Source organism: Eufriesea mexicana, unplaced genomic scaffold, assembly GCF_001483705.2.
Source record: "Eufriesea mexicana isolate 0111107269 unplaced genomic scaffold, ASM148370v2 scaffold596, whole genome shotgun sequence".
NCBI classification, from domain to species: domain Eukaryota; kingdom Metazoa; phylum Arthropoda; class Insecta; order Hymenoptera; family Apidae; genus Eufriesea; species Eufriesea mexicana.
In genome coordinates, this window is record NW_016908754.1 from 1,878 (window position 1) to 25,479 (window position 23,602).

The following is a 23,602-nucleotide window of genomic DNA, read 5'->3' on the forward strand; positions in this document are numbered from 1 at the left end:
CGAGACCTGAGCAACATAACTACGAGACAGAAAACATTCCAACGGTGAGATATAAACATACCAACGAGGAAGCGCTCGAGTATTATACGAAAGACTCGAACGCTCTAACGAAAACAAATGGAACGGAAGTCGTAAAATTTGTGACAGGAAAGATTTAGCCAACGATGAGACATAAGTAAACCAACGACGAAGCATTCGAATATTATACGAAACACTCGAATGTTGAAACAAAAACACATAGAATGAAAGAAATATAATCTGCAAGAAGAAATTATTGTTAAATTATTTAAGAGAGTGGACAATGGCCACTGAATAGCCATTGATCTAGCCAACGATGATATACAAATAAACCAACGACGAAGCATTCGAATATTGTACAAAATACTCGAATGTACAAACAATGAAATCTAGAATAAAAGAAATAGAATCTGAAAGAAGAAAGATAATTAAAACCTGAAACAAAAAATAATTAATACCTGAAAGAAAGAATTATTGTTAAATTATTTAAGAGATTGGGGTGTGGGTGTAGTGTACAGTGGCTATCGACTAGCTAAAGGTCTAGTCAACGACCACTGATAACTACAACCTCACTTTCGGAACCCCTTCCCCACCGAAAAAATATTAACGCGAACCTTCCGAAGTCGAACCGACAAATGGCTCGGCCTTCACGCGGGCCCCTTATATAGCCGCGGCCTGCCGGCCGAAGGTCGGCGAAAATTTCCGAACTTTACCGATTCCTTTGAAAGTTACTTTTCCGCTGTAATAACTAATAATTTATTAACTTTTTTGACTTTTATCGTTATTATACGTTGCAAACTATTTGTTAACAACGATTTTAATTTCTTATTAAGAACAAATTTATTAATTTATTAACTTTTTGTAAGTTCCGAAAATATTCTAACACAAATACGCCGTTTGTTTAAGTAGTAAGAAATAATTTATTAATTTTTTCACTTTTATTATAAATATACGTTGCGAGCAACTTGTTATTAACATTAACCCTTTGCACTCCTTTGTCGAGTGTGACTCGACATCAGTTTTCACCACAGGAACTCCTATGTCGAGTTACGCTCGACGTTCTTCGATTCCTTATTTACTGAACAAGAAAAGAGAAAATAAGTAACTATTTGAATTACTTAAATTCGAAATATAAATCACAACAATGTTTGGGAACTATATTTAATATAATCAGTAAACAACATTCTTTAAAATAAGTAGCAATAAAGGAACCGGTTCTTTAAAGTAAATTTCAAAGAAAATACTTAAAATAGTATGGAGTTATTGGTAACGAAATTGAAAAATAATTCGGAGTGCAAAGGGTTAATAACTTGTTACTAAGGATAAGTATTATAATTTACGTATAATAGTATATGTGTAATTATTACTCAAAATGTTCGAATTGATGCTGATAATACTATTAGTTTTTCATTAATTACAATCTTCTATGCAATTAATTTACAAATTATATGCACACATTATAAAAACAATATCCTTATGAATGTAAAAACCTTCCATACATAATTGTATAAAATTTTTACATGCCCTGGGAGTTTCTTTTGCCCATAATTCTAACTTAATATCACCAACAGTTGTTTTCATTGTAACCTTGTTATAACAAATATATTAATTTTATTAATGTAAAATATTTTTAAAATCAAAGTTACTAAAATTTATTATTTATTATTGTAATTCAAACTAGAAATTATTTAATATATTAATACAAATATTTAGAAAGTAAATGTTGTATATCAGTTAAACTTTTAAAAAAAGATATGCAATTCATTGAAATATTATTAATCAATACTTATTACTATACCCTTACAATTAGTGGCTGGATCTTGCATATAAATATTACTCATGTTTGTAAGTCTCCTGTAATAAAAAAAATTCTTGGTCAATAATATTTCATATTAAATCTTTAATCATTTACAAATCAGTCAACCAAATGGTTCTTTTTTCTAATAATCATCAGCTGGAAAGACTTACCTTTTACCTCCTTTTAACGTTGTCTTTATTGTCACAATCAATTCCATGTGCTACAACCCATTATTCCTGCAGCTTTTATAGTTTCCAGGTTCCTATAGATATAATAGGTATTTCTACACGTTTTAGTTTAATGCAATATTTACTCTCTATATTCAATTTATCTTTAACTTTCATAACTATTACCAATTGTTCATTCTTCATCTCTTCAATGATCTTCATATTTCCATGTTGATGCCACACATCTTTCTCTCTCGATACATATACTGCCACTTTTATGTTTCTTAACATAATATAAATTTCTTCTTCTCACTGCTATCATTCCAATCTCTCTCCTTTCTTCATATACCTTGGCCCCACCATTCTGAAATTTAACACATTGGCAAAGATCATTCACTTTGATCAAAGATAGTAATATTTATTTAGAAAAAGCATACAACTTACCTTTTAGCCTCACTGTATTCTCTATATCTTCTCGTTAAAAGAGGACATTGCCTAATTTCATTCCCCTTTATCTGCCTGAAGCATTTCCCTCTTATGAATCTTTATTTGACCACCAAACATTTCTATCTTGTGGGGCATATGATTAGCTGATCTTGAATCCAATAGACATATTATACCTTACATATTTGCTTTACTGCTACAACTTTTTCTCACAGTAAGATATAATTCCTGGCATCTAATAGCTCTACATTGGTGATACTTCATGAGTCCAAGATTTTTCTACTGTTGCACATGCCTGTTTATTTCAACAAAATGTCTTGAACCCACTCTACGCTCTTATACCGAAAAATTGTAATCCAAAAACCTTATTTTAGAAACAGAAGCGAAAAAAGTGTATTATGCACACGATCCGACAGCCGCTGACACTTTCGCACTATTTTTCAAAATCGCACGCTCGAAACCGAAAAAAAATATATAATCCCGTTAAGGGAGAGTTCCCCCTATGGGAATATATAGAACAAACCTAATCAAAAAGCCTAATTTCGCAAATAAAAAGAAAAAAGTCTATTACGCAGCACGATCTGAGAGCCACTGACACTTCCGCCACTATTCCTCGAAAACGCACGCTCGAAACCGGAAAAAAATATCCAATCCCTTTAAGGAAGAAATCACTCTACACTGATAGATAGAAAAATCCGAATCCAAAGGCCTAATTTTGAAGATAGAAACCAAAAAAGTAAACTGCGCAGGATGATCTGACAGCAACTGACACTTCCGGCACTATTTCTCGAAAACGCACGCTCGAAACCGAAAAAAAATATCCAATCCCGTTAAGGAGAAAATCACTCTACGCGAATCAATGGAGAAATCCGATTCCAAAAGCCTAATTCACAAACTAGAAGCCAAGAAAGTCAATTGCGCAGCACGATCTGATAGCCACTGACATTTCCGGCACTATTTCTCGAAAACGCACGCTCGAATCCGATAAGAAATATGCAATCCCGTTAAGGGAAAAATCATTCTACGCGAATCAGTGGAAAAATCCGATTAAAAAAGCATAATTCCAAAACTAGAAGCCAAAAAAGTAAATTGCGCAGCACGATCTGACAGGCACTGACACTTCCGGCACTATTTTTCGAAAACGCAGGCTCGAAACCGAAAAAAAATATTCAATCCCGTTAAGGAAAAAAACACTCTACGTGAATCTATGGAAAAATCCGATTCCAAAAGCTTAATTCAAAAACTAGAAGCCAAAAAAGTCAATTGCGCAGCACGATCTGACAGCCACTGACACTTCCGGCACTATTTCTCGAAAACGCACGCTCGAATCCGAAAAAAAATATGCAATCCCGTTAGGGGAAAAATCATTCTACGCGAATCAGTGGAAAAATCCAATTAAAAAAGCATAATTCCAAAACTAGAAGCCAAAAAAATAAATTGCGCAGCACGATCTAATAGCCACTGACACTTCCGGCACTATTTCTCGAAAACGCACGCTCGAAACCTAAAGAAAATATTCAATCCCGTTAAGGAAGAAATCACTCTACGCGGATATATAGAACAAGCCTAATCAAAAAGCCTAATTTCGGAAATAGAAGAGAATAGAGTCTATTACGCAGCACGATTTCACGGCCACAGAAACTTTCGGCACTATTTTTTGTAAACGCATGTCCGAAATCGAAAAACAATAATCAATCTCGTTAAAGAAAAATTCACTCTACACGGATATATAGAACGAACCTAATTGAAAAGCCTTATTTCTTAAATATTAGCGAGAAAAGTAAACTGTGTAACACGATTTCACGGTCACTTGCTCTTCCATCGCTTCATTTCACATGTTCACCTTCACTTTTCTCCACATGTGATATGTTACCACCGAACAAATGTTCACAGTTATTTATCCTGTTCTTGGCAAAGTTATCTCAATGTCTTAAACTTGTGTTGTGATACGTTTGTAAATATCACGACGATTGTGCATAAGTTGTTCAGTGTTCCGAAATAAAAACTAATACTGCAGATTATATTTCTTGAATATTTCTTTCGTTAGTTGCAGTAATTAAAAGACTGATCAATGATAACACTACTTCACAAAACATTTTGTTCAGGGACTCAAAGTTTCACTTTATCGCGTGTAAATATTCCAGCATGCGTTACCGGCATGTTGGATTCACGTCGACTAGAAGTGCTTTGCGATTGGGCAAGCTATGCCTCGTTTTCGCGGGAAAATGCTTCGTCTTTGAAATGGCTATGTGCAAAAGTAACAATGTAGAATATCAAACGATGTGTCTTATGTTTATTAATGTCGATGAAACAAATACAAATATGTTTCTGTTACGAAAATGACATAAACAGAATTAAACAGAATGCAGAACTTACTTTTACGGCATCGTCATCTTCAACTTCTCTTAATCGTAAGTCAACTTTACATTTGCCATAAAAATATTTACATCTCGTGTTTAAAATTTCTCTATCATTCCGATTATTAAAACATTAGTATTACATATAACGAATACATCTTGTTCATTAGACGAAACTTACATAAATCCTAAATTTTTCATCGAGAAAATGAAACAGTTATTATAGTATAGGAAACGTGCAGGTTACATTAAATAGACGTTGTATGTTTGTAAAAAAATAATATACTTAAATAGCAATGTTATAATTTATGGCTTTCAAATATTTTTGTATTGTGTCATGAAATAAATTAAATAGTTTTGTTGCTTCAATTATACAATCACAATTTATTTATAAATAACTATACATATCTATAAATAAAATAGACGGTTAAAATAATACTGAGATAATTTTGTTTATACAGTAAGTTGCGAATATAAATTACTGTACAATAATCTACATTTTGTATTCTTTCAATGATCTACTAACATTAAATATGATATAATGAAACATATGTTGGTCGCTGCATTACTTGGTTATTATTGTTTATTGTAAACTAACATTAAGCATACCATAAATCACATGCATAAAAATTCAAATTAATATAAAATATTAACAAAGGTCAACGATCTCCTCTTCCATTGTCCTTTTCTATTTTTACTGCACCAATTATTTTACATTTCTCAATTTCTTCATCATTATGTTTAGACAATTTATTATTTTCCACCGTATCGCCACAGCATAAATCACAATCTTCCTTACTATTATTATCCATTACAGCAACTTCTTCTTCGCAACATTTTTTTAAAACTTGGAGAGTGTTCAATTGTGTCGTTTTCAATATGTCTTCCATTGGTAATGCATTGGTTACAGAGCGTGGCTATAAAAATTAATATTTTCCGTTGTTTTCAAATAATTGGTAATAAAAATGTGAATTAAAATATGAGGCAAACATCGAAAACGAAAGTATAATAGTTGAAATGAATGAAACCACATATTACCTGTAAAATTACTTGTACGGGATCCCGTTTTTGTACATTTTCTAACGAATTACCTGTTCTATTTGTTTGCGCAAAACTAATTCCAAATCCTGATAAGCCTAAATTGAAAGATGCACCACAGAGAATAAGGGGTATCATTATTATTACACTACCAATACATAAGAAAAGCATGCATATTATAATCCATCTATAAGTCCATGGTAAGTTATCTGAAACAATAAACAAAATTAAATTAACTAAGCTATTAAAATAAAATTATGCAGATACAACTTTTCAATTACCTGTTACATTACTTATAAAGACAGATATAACAGTTCCTATATGTGTAATTGGGTGAAAAATAACAGTAGAAACAAAATGTGATAATGCAAGTGCAGGTGTAATTTTTAGTTTTGGATTAGACATCATTGTTCTATAATACTGCTCACAATCATCACCATCTATAAAAACAAAAGATATGTCAGTGGCATTTCAAAATAGCTTACAATATTTTATAGAATAATATATACTTACAAAAGAATGCAACAATTTTATCCCACATATTCATCTTATCTGGCTCACATGAGATTGGTATCTTTGAAAATTTAATTTGCTCGGCAGTAGATTTTATTTCAGCTTCCTTTCAAAGAATGTATAACAAATTTACATCAAAAATAATATTTGTTTTAAACTTAAAATACTTTACTAATGATTAATGTATACCTTTATAAGCTGCCACCAAGTAATAAAGAAACTCAGTAGCAATATAATTTGTATAAGACCAAAAATGGGAAGTCTGTGTCCCTGTGCTATTTTTCTAAATGTCAAACCAACCATTATCATTACAGATAAGATTAGAAAACCATCCGGCTAAAATGCATAAAACTCTTGTTAGATCAAAATATAAATCAAAAATATAATAAGGTATAATAAATACTCTTACATGATCCTGTAATATTTTTAATATGCTATGAAAAGCTTTGTATAGCATACCAGAAATATGCTTTACTCCAAATGTATAATAATTTTTCGGTTTCTTTATTATATTACTCAAAATTTCATCAACTTCCCTCAAAGACATTTTATGAGTATGAAAATTTCTAAGTGTCTCTATTTGAGAATGAGATATTGATATTTCTAATACTCCTGTTATTGATACATCATTCTGATTCTATTTGTAATAGATAAAATATATTCGGTAACGAATATGCTTAAAAATTATATTACAAACAATATTATCATATTACCTGTATATAAACATTGGATAATAATAAATTAATGAGACGCTGATAAAAGATTGCTTCATGGCTATTACAATTATTTATTTGATTATAAGATTTCAAGTTATTCCGAGCTACAATACTGTACTCTGCAACATCTTTTACGCTAAAAAAAATAGTTACATTGTTTTGCAAATGAAAGAATAATATTTAATTATATTTATTGTTCTCGTATCGTAAAGTTCGATTCTAATGTATTTATATTTACATTGTATACATACCTGTTTACCTCTATATCTTCAATCATTGTTTTACTCTGTTTATCAAAGAAAAATGAATGAGGATTAATGAATTCTTCATCATTTCTGTGAAAAAATTAATTATTATTTGTTTTGTACTTACACAATACAACAAATCTTAGTTAATTTTAAAAATAAATGTAGCTTGTGAACACACTTACATTGTATCTTCAAAGTAGCTTTCATCTTCACAATCAACAATTAAAATAATGACAAATAAATGAATCAATATAAACAAAAACTTGCTTGAATACTTCATTATAAAGAAGTTTAGAATACAATATTCTGAATGGTTAAGATTTATATGTTCGAAAAATATTAATTTCGTCAATTGTTTTGTAACTAACCTTTTATATTCTATAAACTACACTGTAAATATATGTAAATTAAACATAACTTAATTGTAATTTTCACCAATAAATTCACAAATCAAATATGTCGTTTAATACAACATACTAATATAACCTTCAGTAAAACAATGATACCATTCTACAATAATAGAATAATGCTGTCATGTGCAAAATTCAAATACAAAATTACCCAACACGTTACCCAAGATTGGTTACTTAGATTTCATGTTGTTCTCAGCCAATATTTCCACGTATATACAAGTAATCATTTTTTACATAAAAAAATGTTATATTCATTATTTGGTTTTACATAATATTCATATAGATTTTAAATCATTTTATAATATTTTACTGGTATTATTTAGTGCATTTAACAAAACAAAAAGACACTATTAAAAGTACTAGTTTTGAATATATATTCAAATATACAGGGTATCCCAGCAACGGTAGTACAATTGGGAAGGAGGTGATTCTACATGCGGAAACTAATCGGAAAAAAGAATACAATTTTTTTTATTGGAAACTTTGTTTTCAAGAAAATCGACTTTGAATATTCACCGAATACGCGTACACTTAACTTTGGCTAAGGCGAAGGGCCATGGGTATTCCCACTCTTTTTGTCATTTGAATAAAGAAATTGTCTAAGTGTTTCAAATACTTAATTATTAAAAATATTAAAATGAAGTAATAATATATAGCCCATAAAATTGTTTACAAAAATAATTGCTTGATCATGTAGATATAATTATTTTTAAAATTATTACACATTTATTAAAATGGTTTGACATCATTTCTTAGATATTGTAACACAATGTATGTATATGTCTATGCATTAATTTTAATAATCATTTCTGAAATATTTTTAAATGGTTCTTGATTGTAAAAATAATTAACTTTGTTTATATGTATATATTTATATAGATTTGTGACGCATTGCCTATAGAAAATACATTACAGCTTAAGTGAAGTGTAATGGGTTCTTGTGTACATAAAGGAATCTTGATTGAAAGGAATTCGATCTGTAGTTAAAATTAAAATGGAAGTGTTAAATCATTTCGACAACATTGATGAAAGGTATGTTCCTTGATCTTTCGTATAATTTTAATAGACATATTTTATTACTCGTTCTGAATATAAAAGCATTATTAACGATTAGTAAAACTATACTATCGACAAAATGTTTATTTCGTTCACTATGAATTAACAAAATTAATTGTATATATGAATTTGAATTTTTTATGTTTAGATTTCGTAAAATGTAATTTTTGTTTTTATTTTGTACAAAAATTGGAGAACATTAGAAATGACGTATAAGGTTATCTCGTATGATGTATGAGGTACATATACTTTTGGAAACATATATTCGTAACGTTAAGTAGATAATTTTTAATTAAACTTTCTCGTTCTTTTTAGTAAATAGTTAATATTTTATAGTGTGGATGAGAATACAATTAGCAATGACAATGTCGGCGTAGTTCTAGAGGAAGCTGAAATAATAGATTGTGACACAGAGATAGAAACTATTACAGAAGAAGACAACATACAGTATCAGTTATGTGAAATAAATAGAAACGATAATGCAGTAGCGTATCGTGTGGTACAAGTTGGTGATAATCATACAAATAATACTGAGTTGTCAATAGCTGCATCTATAAATAATACTGTTCAAGTTTTAACATCACCTATAAGTGGTCAGTTTTATGTACTTAGCAATGGTAATGATGTAGTTACCTCGGAATCTACAAGAACAGTTGCACCACGTGTTAAACTTCAAATAGATAATCCACAAAATATCCTTACCAATATTAAGAAGGTAATATGTATTATATGATCTATAATTAATATTAATTGTGGAACAGTATTAATTAATTAATATGTAATATCACACAGAGAGATGAAAGAAGGAGGGTAACACACAATGAGGTTGAAAGGCGTCGTAGAGATAAAATTAATAATTGGATTTCAAAGTTGGGAAAGCTTTTACCAGAATGTGAGCAAAGTACAGCAGGAGATGGAGATGTGAAAACTAATTTTGAGTTACAGGTAATACAGTGCGCCATTTTTATACTATTATTCCATTTATTATAATATTTCTTATAGTATCTTGCAGTCACTTATAGAAATTTTATGCTTACAGAGTAAGGGAGGAATTTTAGCAAGAGCATGTCAGTATATTACGGAATTGCGAGATGTACAAGAGAATTTTTCGCAAAGTTTAGATGAAAATGCTCAATTGTTAGAAGAAGCTAAAACTTTAAGGCAAGTGGTAAATCAATTAAGAAAAGAAAATTCCGAATTAAAAGCTCAAATATCAAAAAATACAACTTATATACTTGGTACCTAATTATCTGTAATATATATATATATATATATATAATTATTTTCAATTGTATTTGTAAAGAGTAACGTGTAGGAAATACATATAATTCAGTGCAATAAAGTAATAATAATATAGTAATTATAAAATGTTTATTTACATATATTTAACTGAGTATATATTTATATTTTGAAAACAATTGTAAACATATTATGTAATTTCAACTGTACATATCATAAACAATAATTATTTATAACGTGAACAATCGAGCAAAGAGGGTAATTTATTATTAAATCATTAAATTAAATATACAAATATACAAAACATTGTGCTATCAATTAATAATTAATCTTTATCCAAAAGTTATGTGTCATTCAATTTTAAAGTTCCTTATTGCCTAGACCATATTGGAGTTTCCGCTAATGAAGAGTTCTACAATATTTACACTTATAAAGTACAATACCTAGTTATGTACACAAAACAAAGCGATACATTATTGTATCAGTACTTTTTTAAATTTTTCAAAGTGCAATGTGGGCGTGCATATTAATGATGTGAATTTGCATAACAATGTGCCAATCATTAATATGCATGCGCAACTATTAATATTCAATACAAGGGAAAATATATGCATTCACATCCATATGCAACAGCTTAAACTGTTATTATTGTAATGCCTAGTAATATTATTGCTTCCAAGCACATCATTTTGACGTTTGTGCAAAATCTGTTACAATATTTTCAGAGTAATAATACAAATTTTCTAATTTGTAGCTATAGAAAGAATATCGTATAGAATTATTAATTACATATACATTAAGTTACGCGTCGTTATCAAGATATGTAGAGCATGGTCAATGCAAAGAACAAAGTGTCATAATATTTAAATTGTCTTCCTTAATTAATAACTAATGCGTTCTGCGAATATTCGTAATATTACTCTGATAATTTACAGAAGATTTATTCTTTATTGATGTTAGTGAGATTCAATGAATGAAAAGCTGTGAGATGTGCAATATGCGGTATTATTGTTTCAGCATTTATAATTAACATTTTGTTATTTCTTTCCTTACATTTAGTCACATTGGCCATTATAACTGTCCTTACATAACAATGCTTATAGAGAAATTGCGTTCGAACAAATAAATTTGTCCTATAAAAATAACTCTTAAAAGAATTAGGTCCAGCAACAAATGTATCGCTCCTAGACTACACATCAATGATTAATGATCTCTGTACAATTGAGTAGGAATCTTGCTCTTTCACTTTTATCATCATATTGTCCTTGTCGTATAGTAAATACAATGCCAGAAAATAAGCAAAAATATACTTCTGTGTATTGTTTATGTTTCATAAGTATTTCTTCCTTTATTTCTCTGCACAATTACGGTTAAAGACAGAGATTAACAGTTATGTTTTCACGAACGTATACTTTAATATTATGTATGCGTTAAGATGATGAAGAATGTCAGAAACGAATAAAAACATATTTAGTAAACATATTGGCAGTGTTGAAAACTTTCACAATTGGTGGACTAGTTTTTCAAAATGTTAATTGTATTGTTCACGATGAAGAATTACAGATAGTGTGTACATGCTGTTAACTTTTACCTACAAAACACAGAGGTTTTTGCTGGCTGACTGGCTTTCATCATGATATTTTCGTAACACTTTTTCTGTACAAGAGTAGAAAAACATGAACGATGTCTCAAATGATTCCTTTTTAGAAACTTCTACAGCAGCAGTAGAAAAGAAGCTTGATATGCGAGTATTTACACGTTTAGTGATTTCTATATCGTTAATACTGTCGCTCCGTAACCGACGTAGAAATATAATTCTTCGTCCATTTACCAAAAATTTAAAACCTTCGTACAAACTACGATGAGTATTATGATTTACTGCTTCGTGTGAAGCGACAATAATTCTAGGCAGTAAAAGGGCGTATCGTGAAACAATTTAAAGATTCTTTTTTGTTTTTTTTTTTTAACGAATATGTACTATGATACGTTTCGCTTCACTGAGAGAAAGTTTCAATGCATGATATTTATGTCAATGTCGTTTCTTTTTATTTCAATGTGCATTCTAAAACAGACTATGTAATTGGTTATCGAACCAGAAATACATTTAAGAATGTATCTTCACTTTGGAACTCTAAATATATCTACTTATAGCAAAATTCGGTTACTCTTTGACTATACTTTTCTCTCAGTGCTACCCTCGTACCTATATTTGCTCATGTATCTCTGGGAAACAAGCATTTCTCAGTCAGTCTTTATTACCATAGAAAACTGATGGCCATTACTAATCCATTCATTGCTCACAACATACAAGCGGTTGCATTTCGATACTGCTAAAATTTTATCATCACTGGTCTTTCATGTGATTTTGTGATAAGAGTGACTAGTACTTTCTCTTTAGTACCGCAAAAGCTCGCTATCGGCTTTACACATATATCCGTATATTTTTAATAGTAGGTGCATTCACGTTTTCTAATTTATGTTTTTTCTTCTTCGATTATATCATTAACTTGATTCGCCTCGATACCTGGCGCCTTACTTTTAATCGCTCTAAATTTTCGCACGGTATCTTTTCTGAGTTTATGATATTATTAATTTCATTTAAGATACCCGTATAAACGTTGCTTGCACGCATACCCTCCTTTACAAGAATTTATGATTACGGTTAATTAATAATATATTTCTTGAGGTTATATTTTCATCAAACAACGTTTATCATTTTCTAGAAACAACTAAGTGATAATACCTTGTCACTCCGTGATTGCAGTGATCTGTGTGATTGTAAGACGACAGAGCGTGGAATCTAGAAAAATTTTCCTCGAGGCAGTGAAATAAATATCGTCAATGCTGTAAAGTTACACTTTTCTTTTTATCGAACGTATGTGTTTAAATTAAACCAGAGAATACTACACTCGGACCGATGGAAATTTTAGGGTTTTGGTACCCTGTTAACAGGACGTATCGATATTTTTGAATCGATAACGATTAAAGAGTGAAACTTAAAAATTAGATAAATAAAGAACCTTCGTTCCATACATATGACAAGCGCTTGATATCGTTTGCTTTCGTGCGAATTAAAATGAATTCGATTATTCGAATACCTTTGAATGTCGAAATAACCGAGAAAATTGGAATAAACTGACAAAAAGAAATTTAAGAAATGTTTTTCAAACATTAAATGAGGTATGATATAAATCATCGTTGCGAAGCAACGATTAAGCGCTTCTCGTTAGACTTTCACAAGTCAATGTATGGTACGAAGGTAGGCCTGTCTCAGGACGGCTGAAGTCGTGTATTTTTCTTGCTGCTACCGAACGTGAACCAAGTGCCAACTTTACGTCCTAACGAGTTTGTCGTGGCTTGCCCGATCATTGTAGGCATTTCGTAAGCCGACTCTCTTTTGTACGTTTTATCTGTAATTATTTAGTTCAGGCAATTATAAATATCTCATAATTCTAAGGTACTTCCTATAAAGACTCAAACAATAATTATTTTACGTACTACGAGGTTTAATTGGCGGTCTGTTCTGCTGTCTCGTCGCGGCGAGCCTAGCCAATTGCCTAGCCGCAGCGGGAAACTCCAAACCGTCATTTCTGTCCTGAGCAACTAATCTTCGCTCCTCTGCCATGGCTGCCAACCATCGACGTTTCTCTTCTGCCGTGCGACAACAGAACAGCAACCACTTATCTCGAACACAACTATACACTTTCAAACAGTGCCTCACTGTTACACCCAACTGATGATCTGCGAACGGAACATGAAGAATTTATAATTGATATTTAATATTAGGATTAGAATTGAAATTAGTATTAGGGTGACAATACGTTGGTAATATATATTTTGCAAAATTACCTTTTCCATCGGGAACATCAATCACTTCGCTTGTGTCGAGATAAATTCGCCCTTTATATACATAAGTATTTCGCTTTAAAATGTCTTTCTTACAATACACTAATTGATGGTCAAACAGGAAAAGGGTTATATTGTTTGTCCACATGCCAGTGGTGACTCTTACAGCTTCGCCTTGATAGATCAATTGGGACGAAACTTCTATAAGATCTTCACCCTATATTATTAGTAAAAGATATTGTTACTTATCGAACACCATCGAACCAATTTCTGCGGTTTTTAAACCATGCTATTGGGAAGAATATAAAGCGGTTAAGTAATAAATAATAAAGTAAATTCATACCTCCCAACCTTCAACCCTTAATTGCCAGGCAGCCAGCTTTTCAAGGCTTTCCATTCGCCTCTTTCTTTCGTTAATCAAAACGGCAACACCTCGCATCGCTTCTAGAGCTTCCTGAATCTTATGGTAATCTGGATGATCGGTTTTTGTATACTTCAACAGTTCTGCCAACTGGAGCGGATACTTGCATATCCGTTGCACAGGCGTTAACAAATATCCGTCTAAAGGAATTTCTATTAGTCCTCTCATTAATCTACAGGCTTCAAAGAACTTGCTATAACGATTATGTTGATACAATTCCTGCAACGTGGCGGTAGCCATAGGATGACTGTTACAGTACTCCGAATACATACGAAATCCTGCTCTCTGGAACAATTTCAAATATCATAGGATTATTATTAAGCGAAACAAAACTGACGAATACTACATGGTTTCGATGTTTCTTACATGGTTTAGGAAACATTCACCGACGCAACTCTTGTGCGGAGCACTCCAGTCGATCCTAGTTTCTAGCTCCTTTAAAAACTCAGATTGGAAGTCCATAAGCTCTTCGAGGTTGATGAAAATCGTTTCTATCTGTTCCTCGGTAAACATATCTGTGCGTCGTCGACATTCGGCTATGTAACCCTCCGCGACATCCCTCAGTATCTTAACGAAATCTCGTTCTGTTTGAACTAGTTCACGAACTACGCTAGTTCTGACCTGTTCGTTCGATAATAGCGAAACACTGGTACGTCTTCTCAGTTGCGAATTTGACGTACCTCCAGAGGCCATCGCCGCCAAACAATCCTCGACAGTATCCTCTTGGCTTACGCGTAACTAGAGACATAAAATCCAACGTTATCGTTTATTCTCGAATTCGTTTACCCTTTACGATAAGAAACAGAGGATCGTTAGTTTAAAATCTGAAGAAAAATCGGTGCGTTACCCTAACAAATGCAGCCGGGAACCAGCCATGCTCTCCTCTGCAACTACCCCACCACCAGTCCTTATCCAGGTTGTCCAAAACTTCGATCACATCGCCAGCACGGAAAGCTAGCTCCTCCGGTTCCATCGCCACGTGGTCCCAAACAGCTTCAGCCAGGATTACGACCTCTTCGTCCATCGTCTGCTCGAAGGACTTTTTTCTGTCCGTCAAGGAGGCAATGGAGGATTCCGAGTCGGACATCATCTCATCGTCGGATGTTCCACCTCTTCCGTCCTGTTCGTCCTCAGACAGGACATTTCCACCGGGCAACCTCGCGCCTGGTTTCAAACAAAGTAACGCTTGTCATTATCGCGAGAACGAAGAACGGTCTCGTGATCCGCAGATCTTTCTATCCGTATTTTCTATCCGTCGCTGGATCGGTATGCACTTTTCTTTCATTTGTTGGTTAAATTTGTAATAAATCGGGAAAACAATCGTATGCGAAAAATCACCCTGTAGGCATCCATCGTAGGCTTGCTGGCGTTGGCAGCGAAAGATTAAAAAATCGTTTATCACGTTTTGTGCGTGTAATTAGTTTCCTCGTAGAGCTTGGCGAAACACAATTCGCGGCAAAAATGTCCCGTTATTCCCGGCGAGGAAGGGAAAAGAATTCGTTTCTTTCGATCGCTGGAATGTTTCGCGAAGCTCCCTAAGGTTGCTTTCTACTGCACCTTGCAAACAAAAGCGTATTCACAGGAAGCAATCCTTACAGAACGAAGATATCAACACGTTTAATACAGGAGTGTTCCGCATTCCGTACTGTTTAAGAACTCTTCTTACAGGTGCGCTCTGTTACAACGGTGAATGCTTTGAGATTTTTACAAAGGGTGCATGCTAACTTAGAGCACTGTCGGAAATGGTAGTCTAGAGAGAAACTGGATACCACTGGAGTAGAGAAAGTGTGCACTAATCTTCGTCAACGGGTTCGCTACCAGTGTACTTTCGTACCAAGCAAACAAGCAATGTGCTCCGACAGAAGAGAAAAAGAAAGGAAAAGAAACGAGTGATCGTGCATTTTTCCGAGACTGGTATTAATAACCGACGATGTCTTTAAAATTGAACGATTCGGTGCGCCAATGTGACATAGATCGGTGTGCGATTAGCGCAATTACCACGATTTGCGATTGATCAAAGTGTCCAAAGTGGAGAAGCGATAAATTACTCATTTGCTTGGAAGGAAAGAAAGGAAGACACGTAGTCTACGTTAGAACTCAAACAATATCAACGAGTGAGGCTGGATTCTAGTTTGACAAATGTTGGCTTTACCTGCAGTTTTGGTGCGCATCAAGGGTGATAGCTGATTGATACCCAGTGGTTGGCTAAGCGAACGCCTCAGATTTGTCCGAGAACTCCTCCCTTTCGCGTTACTGGGACCAGAATAAAATCATCGTTAATATTTCTCTTCGTCCACACATATTCGGATAAAGGACCAACAAGCTTTGTGTTTACGTAGAAGCATCGATACAACATTCAGCAACGAATTACAATAGGTAAATATATATATATATATATTTATATACATACGACAAGGTATACACGTGTATACAGAGTGGTTCTGTAAACTGTCCTACCTCAAAAAGTCCTTCACGTCTCCGTTCGCGCGTAACGTTTTAACCGACGAATAATCACTCGCATTTCCGCGTGTATTTCCGTTATTACGACGATATAGACCGTTCTAAGTTGCGTTTATACTTTTCCCTAGATGTCATAATTATCTCCTAGTCTACCGAATTTCGTCGAACCTTTTACACCGTGGTCTAAACAGCAGCCGATGATATTTCTACGTAACCTTCTCTAATGTAAAACAAATCGGGGTGATGGGAACTTCTACTTTGGTGAAGAAAATTCATTACAGGTGAGGAAAAGCGAGGAAAGATTGAAATTACGAAAGAACCACTCCGTACATAGTAACGCGTGACAGACCAACTGTTTTACGAGGAAAAATTAAAAGAAGGTGGTTTGTTATAATACCCGTCTACCTACCACTATTCTCCCTCGATTTACTGGAAAGGTTCGAGAATAAAGAATTTAAATTTCGTCAAGGAATTGTTTTGATGATATTATAATGTCGTGTTATGATCCGTCTCGAATTCAACGAAGATCAGAAATACAAAAATGAAAATAAAAAGGAACAGATAAAAGAAGAGAAAAAGGAAAAGTGCGAATCGTTCGGGACCACGCCGTTTTTCTTACAAAAAAAAAAGGAAGAAAAAAAAAGAAAAGAAAAAAAGTGTACGATTCGATTCTTTGCTAAACAAACGAGAAACGAAGCACCCAGTCTTTTCACGGAACTCTCTTTTTTCGTGGCAGCGTTGGTATTTTACGCATTCGTTGACTAACGAAGGCAATGCCCTCGAGTATTTGCACTGAAACCCAAGCAATCGTCGTCTACGTCTCTAAATCGGATTATAAAAAAATCTCAAGACTCCGTTCAGACGGTTCTCTCCGACTCTCGGCCGAAACTCCGGTTCGATTTTCGTTAAAATCAACATTTATAGAGCCATCGTGACGAATTCGCTAGAACGGTCGACTCAGCCCGATAACGATAACAAAACGGTTTCGAGGTCGACGTTTCGCATGGAAAACGAGTAGAACGCAATTTCGTAGACGATTGCCGAAAGTTTGTTTGCGGTTTCCTCGCGAGAGCTGCCTTCACCCGCTCGCAAATGGCAAAAAGTCAATGAGGCGTTTGCGATAAGGGTGCGAAAGCACGGGACGGATCACGCTCGTTAAACGCACCTTCTCAGCGTAACGATGTCATGGGAGGAGTGCCTCGGACTGAGTCTAGGAGGCCTCGTCTTGATCGGCGATGGAGTCGAGAGCATCCTGCGGTAATTGTGCGCGTGGCTGTAACCGGACCTCGTATCCCACTGGAGTAACCTCTGCCCTCCTAAATCGCTGTTCGTTCTGCGTACATGCTGGTGCCTCGACGCTCGGCTCTGCAGATCCGCCTGAAAGTATTACACATCCTCCGATTAACGTCTACGTTTCCAAGCGGTTCCTCGTGGTAAGCGAAGTTTCTGGCAGCGTTCGATTCTGGGCGTGTGACGTTAAGCCAGTCTTCCAGAAAATTGTTCGATCGTCGAGCAAGCCGAGTGCCGTTCCCATTTCTGCCTACTATTAGATTCACACGTTCCGTGGAATTTTGTTAATGCACAAACACCGATAGATGCTGGTATTTTGAGTTGCGACCGTGAGATCTATGTACACGTGGCGGGTAGATTAGTGGTCGGGTTCGTGAATTAGAACGTACTTGGTGATGTTAGAAGAGAGATGCCATATCGCTTTCACGCGTGTCGAATTAATTCCACGTTACGTCGTTCACATTTTTAAGCTCGCGATATATGTTCTAGCGTAAAATCGTTTCGCGTGAACGTTGGTGGATTTTCGAACGGCCTTTGCCACTATCGGAACACGCGAAGATCAAGATTCACTCGTTTGAGAGACACGTTAACGGGCCCGTATCTTGGAGACGCGCGACGCGGTGCTTGGACACGAGCACAGAGAGACAGAAACACGATGACGAAGAACAAACACTGGTGACTCGACTCGCGTCCACGATTCCATAAATCGTGTTCGCTCGGGTGCACGGCTCGATATCAACTAACCAGGACTGCGCTTCCTCTCTTCGTATCCTGGCTAACGCGATATATTCTGTGGCCGCGTATCAGTGACTGCCGGTGATCTGTACGAGCGTGGCTAAACCGTACACAAACGTGAGTAATGCGAGTTATTGTGTCGAAGGAAACAGGCATACGTGCGGCCCGATAATGATTACAAATGTGCGACTCTCTCAATAGCAATTATACATGATCGGGAATGGAAATGGTAGAAGGAAGGAAGGGTAGCGCTGTGTGACACTCGGATGAAAATTGCGCGCAAAGGGAAACAAAAGCGATGAAACCGTGTCCAAACATTCACGACAAATGGATCGTCTTTTACGTTCATCGAAAGCGAAAGCGTCTGTCCTCGAGATCCTCGTTCCTCCGCTATCGTACCCATATACGCAATCGTTAGCCTATCGGAATTAATTGTTCTTGGTTAAGTGAAGTTGTAACAAGGGAGAGTGTCTTGTACTCGAAAGAGCGAACGAAAGTAACGAGAGAACGTGGTCGTTCGAGTGGCTTTTATTACGAGCAAAAATACGTACAGAACACTCTCCTTTAGCGGTGCTCCCATGTAGTGAACGACGTTAAAGCACAGATACAGCGATGACGGGCAACTTCTCGTGCGGCTGGCGGTTGTTAATGATTAACACGAAGATTGCATGTAGCGGGGTAAACGGGGGCAAAGAACGATAGTCTTTACCTTAAACTTGTCGATCAGTATCTGGTTGATGAGCTCGGACTGGGGTCGTGATTTGTCGGCGACTCGCCTACGAAGGGCTGGCGGGCTGTCCGTCTCGTCTTGGACATCCGTGTCGTGGGACTCGGAGCTATCACCACCCCCCATCATTCCACCACCACCGCCCCCAGTCAATGCTCCACCAGATACCATCTATATCGTTCACAATTTACTTTGTTACTCGTCGACTCTACGCTGGACTGTGATTTTTCTTTTTCTATTTCGTTTTAGCTTAATAATACGTTTCGATATATTGTCCACCGACTGACGTGTCGTTTCGCAAGGAATTCATTTTTACGGAAGGACTAGCGGATGGTGTATCGTTGCGAGGGTGTCTTCCTGGTAAGGAAGATTCAAGGAAATGGTATGCATGTCGTTAGTTTGGCTAATTTGAATTTTAGATTTCTTCTCTTAGGGACTAAAGTATAAGTACGTTCTGTCTACCGTTAAATTTCCTGTCTTCTTACCTCGATCTGTATTCCACTATCTCCGCTGTTGCACTTCGCGTTTCTGGCAGCCTTGCTGCCCTTTTTCCTCTCCTTGCTGCTTCTCCACACAAGGGGACCAAATCTGTAGAAAGCAGATTCAATATTTAATCGCCCTTATTCGAATCGCGTAGCTAATTTCTCGCCGAAATCTCGACGTTAATCGCCGCGAGAAAGCGAAACGGCGAAACGACATTGAACTAACCGGAATTTCTGGTCATTACTGGTGTCTTCTTTGTGCTGAGGGGTCTGTTCCGTCACAGTCGGCGGCTCCCTTTCCTCCTCCTCGTCCAGAGGGCCGGATCCATCGTTATCTTCGACCGGACACTCGCTCTCGTTGCTTTCCTTGCTGCCCTTTTTGTGGAACCTCAAGGAGAAGCTCTTTCTGAATTTCTGCAGAACGCTCTCTTGCTGGCTCTGCGTGCTCGAACGAGGAGGATTCTGGGTCCCGGAAGCGGTCACGAGATTGCCACTTAAGTTAGAGGGCTGCTCTTGAAGACGCGAGTGGGAGACCAAGGGAATTGTCGCCTCTGCCAGAGGATGCTCCGTTGTTACGTGACCTGTTGTGCCCTCGTCCTCTTCGTCTCCCGACCACTGTCGACTGTTCCAACAATATCATCGAACGTTATCGCCAGAGTTCACGTTCGATATTAATAACCGCGTTCGTATCATCGATAATAGAGACCCTAATTATACAGTTTCACGTTACAGTTAGAAAATATCCTCGCACAACCTCGAAAGAAAAAAAGAAAAAGGAGCGTCGTATCGAGATTTTTCTAAACATCGAGGAATCAATCATCCGAACGCACACTTTCACGTAACGAAAAGAAAAGCTCTGGCTGTTCGACGATTTCTCGAGGCTGCTCGTACACACCGAGTTAATGGGCGCGCACGCCGATCGATTCGATTATCCGTTTAATCAATGGCCCATTGTGATCGCGAGTGGAAAATAATTTACAGGCTGTAGGAAACTCAACACCGTTTCTTCCCGCGGTGCGGAGGCCGCGGGAGACGAGCGTCGTAAAATTGATAGATCACGAAGGTGCCGTACGGCAATTTATGCGGCTGAACACCGAGCACGGCAGCTGACCGAGTGGCTGCCACGAGGCTGTATAACGGAAACGACAACGTCACGAACAGCCTTCTGCGCGTGTCCCTTCTTCGAGGACGGAAACCCGCGGCTTCCGAATATTTCCAAACCCTCGCGTTCGATCGGCATTTCTCCGAACCGCGCCGCGCCGCGCCGCGCCACTTTTTCCGTTCTACTCGCTCCAAAAAATCGTACCAGCGATCGGTTCTTTGTTTAAACAACAGCGGCCAACGTTTTATTATCTTGTTTGAAAACGCGAAAAAGTTTGGCAAGGTAACGAGCGATTTTACGAGTTTCGCCAACCCGAGATGCAATCCTTTCGTTTCGCGGAGTAATCGAGATCGTTGATACGGTTTTGAGTGAAACTCCAACAGCGGCCTAGGTGTTATTATCGAAGAGTTATTGCTATAAGTCGCGATATAAGCGAGCCAGGTTCTCGACTTTGTTTTTAAAGTATCTGCCGTTTTACGCGATTCGAGATATACGGTTCCTGTTTGCAATCGAATGGACTGATTCGAAGAAACACACCTTCCTCGGAAAACAAACTTTCCCTTCTTTTTTCCTTTGCTTTTCTTTTTTCTTTTTTTTTTCCTTTTTTTGACTATTTTCAACGATAAACAAGATAACCGAGTCGGTTTCGAGTTGCGCATTTTATTCCTTTTAAGATAGGCAAATTTCTAGCTCGTTAGCTTTGTCCTTCGCGAGTTAATTACGCGTCCGTAACGATATTTTCTATTTTTACGAGGAAGATAGCGGAACGGAAAATTAACGTCAACGACTGACGATCTTTGGAATCATTTACGTTTTCGGTAACGCTACGTTCTTCCGCATACTTCGTTTTTCCGAGTGGAACTGGAAAGAAAATATAGCGCAACGTCACGTACCACATCATCGAGACGGTTCGGATGAATTTTTTCCTCTTGCAGATTAACGTTTATCCAACGCGTTTCATTACTTCTTGCTCGACTAACATTTTACGCTTGGTCCGTCTTTCGTCCTGTCGCCTTTTTTCCCCTACTTTCTGAAACTCCTCGCGAGAAACGCATTCGCGTATTTTGCTCCGTTCGAAAACATCTCGCGCGCGAGATATCCGCGCGAAAGAAACGTTAATTGTTTCGATGGAAGCTGGTTCCCGGGGAATCGGGAAAAACACGTTCCCAGCTTGGCACAAATTCGTGAAGCGAAGAAAGGGATCCTTTCATTCACGGTTCCCTATTTATATTACGTCTCGGGCGTGGATAATAAAAATCCTCGAGATTATTCGACGCACGAACAACCACTTGCAACCACTTTTAGACAGGAAATGCGTCGAGTGACGGTCTACAGGCGACTGAAACCTACGGCCGGTACACCAAACCACCACCGTAAGCCTGTGTGCACGTCCGTGTGCCGTGCCGTGGCTCGTTGGCCTATACGATCCGTGGCATAAAGATATTCACGGAAATCGTCCTTCCTGTAGGCTAGAATTTTTAACTTCACAACAATCCGTCGCCGTTCTTCCACGTTCCAACGAGGAAGCGTCACTTGTTGATCGGTCGCGATGTGATCACACGTGCACCCACATTTTCCTTTGTAATCCTTTCTCTTCTTCGCGGCGATGCCACTCGTGTTCGAAACGGACGAGTGAAACGAAAGAAAGGAAAGAAAGGAACGAATACAAAGGTAAAAGTAAGAAAAAAGAAAAGAACGCGAAAGTAAACGGAGCACGGTGCTATCGGTGTATCGCGACGAAGGGTAGGAATCACACGCGAGAGTTGGAATTTCTCGGTAAAAGCACGGACGTGTCTATAGACTGCGGTAACCGGACGCAGGTTCGCGGAATCAGGCGAGAAGGTACGACAACTCGTAAATACGAGGACCACTGGTGAAAAGGAGGAAATCGGTGGGAAGCAGCGTGGCCCAAGAGGAAGTGCATCGAACGACGAGCCGCGACCGACTGAAGGCTCTGGCGGCCACACAAATCCAGTCTCACGTGTGTCCCACGTGCCTTTGTGTGTGTACACGTGCACGCGTGCAGGGTTTGTGTGCCAGTGCACCTCGTGAACTCTTCCGAGAACAGATTTCAAGGGTCGCTTCAGGTATAAACCGACACGCCGAGGGTTGCTCCTCCTCTCCCACCACCGCCTTTTGCACGTTGTTTTTTTCTCGCTCCCTCTCTCTCTCTCTCTCTCTTTCTCTCGTTGTCTCCTTTCACTCCGTTTCACCCTCGGTTCGCTCTTTCCTTCTGCCGTGGTAGGGCCAGAAGATCGTGGGCGGGAGAGGAGCGGCCAAGGAGAGCCGTCGGTCTCCACAAAAGGTACCATTTATCCATTGTAGTGACAGTGGCCCGCTGGCTCCTCTCTCGTTCTCCTTTTAATCGCCGGAATTTTTCCTCTCCTCATCGCGAACGCGCCACCTTCCACGTACAGATTTGACACGCTGCACCAAACTCCCTCGCTCTTTGAGGATTCTGCTAATCTCCGTTCCCTCGTACCCTGTCTCCTCTATTCTTCTCCACGCGTGTCTCTCTGTTCCCTTTTCCCT

General features: G+C 37.0%; 3 protein-coding genes across 4 annotated transcripts in view; 1 reads left to right on the forward strand and 2 right to left on the reverse strand.

Annotated features, from left to right (window-relative positions):
* Positions 1 to 5,254: 5,254 nt before the first annotated feature.
* LOC108546025 (uncharacterized) lies at positions 5,255 to 7,582 on the reverse strand. The gene is made up of 9 exons (XM_017897935.1): positions 7,482 to 7,582; positions 7,303 to 7,386; positions 7,049 to 7,187; positions 6,745 to 6,972; positions 6,525 to 6,671; positions 6,336 to 6,441; positions 6,104 to 6,262; positions 5,823 to 6,031; positions 5,255 to 5,701 (listed from the first exon to the last, which is right to left on the reverse strand). Exons 1-9 carry the CDS (start codon positions 7,577 to 7,579, stop codon positions 5,444 to 5,446), a joined length of 1,428 nt encoding a protein of 475 aa, XP_017753424.1. The 5' UTR covers positions 7,580 to 7,582; the 3' UTR covers positions 5,255 to 5,443.
* An 860-nt stretch (positions 7,583 to 8,442) lies between these two features.
* On the forward strand, positions 8,443 to 10,014 carry LOC108546027 (upstream stimulatory factor 2). 2 transcript variants are annotated; one of them, XM_017897939.1, is made up of 6 exons: positions 8,443 to 8,483; positions 8,592 to 8,744; positions 8,917 to 9,007; positions 9,105 to 9,483; positions 9,561 to 9,713; positions 9,808 to 10,014. In XM_017897939.1, exons 3-6 carry the CDS (start codon positions 9,003 to 9,005, stop codon positions 10,012 to 10,014), a joined length of 744 nt encoding a protein of 247 aa, XP_017753428.1. In that variant the 5' UTR covers positions 8,443 to 8,483; positions 8,592 to 8,744; positions 8,917 to 9,002. The 2 variants fall into 2 exon arrangements, with proteins under 2 accessions (XP_017753428.1, XP_017753427.1); XM_017897938.1 differs by lacking the exon at positions 8,917 to 9,007.
* An 871-nt stretch (positions 10,015 to 10,885) lies between these two features.
* RhoGEF3 (Rho guanine nucleotide exchange factor 3) overlaps positions 10,886 to 23,602 on the reverse strand; it is a 113,393-nt gene continuing 100,676 nt past the window's right edge. Inside the window, exons 10-20 of the mRNA XM_017897914.1 lie at positions 20,195 to 20,590; positions 19,972 to 20,074; positions 19,469 to 19,657; positions 17,900 to 18,111; positions 16,427 to 16,527; positions 15,122 to 15,438; positions 14,641 to 15,012; positions 14,197 to 14,559; positions 13,857 to 14,070; positions 13,506 to 13,748; positions 10,886 to 13,417 (exon numbers count right to left, since the gene is read on the reverse strand). Coding sequence (XP_017753403.1) covers positions 13,278 to 13,417; positions 13,506 to 13,748; positions 13,857 to 14,070; positions 14,197 to 14,559; positions 14,641 to 15,012; positions 15,122 to 15,438; positions 16,427 to 16,527; positions 17,900 to 18,111; positions 19,469 to 19,657; positions 19,972 to 20,074; positions 20,195 to 20,590 — 2,650 coding nt within the window. The 3' untranslated portion in view covers positions 10,886 to 13,277. The remainder of the gene's footprint in view (positions 13,418 to 13,505; positions 13,749 to 13,856; positions 14,071 to 14,196; positions 14,560 to 14,640; positions 15,013 to 15,121; positions 15,439 to 16,426; positions 16,528 to 17,899; positions 18,112 to 19,468; positions 19,658 to 19,971; positions 20,075 to 20,194; positions 20,591 to 23,602) is intronic.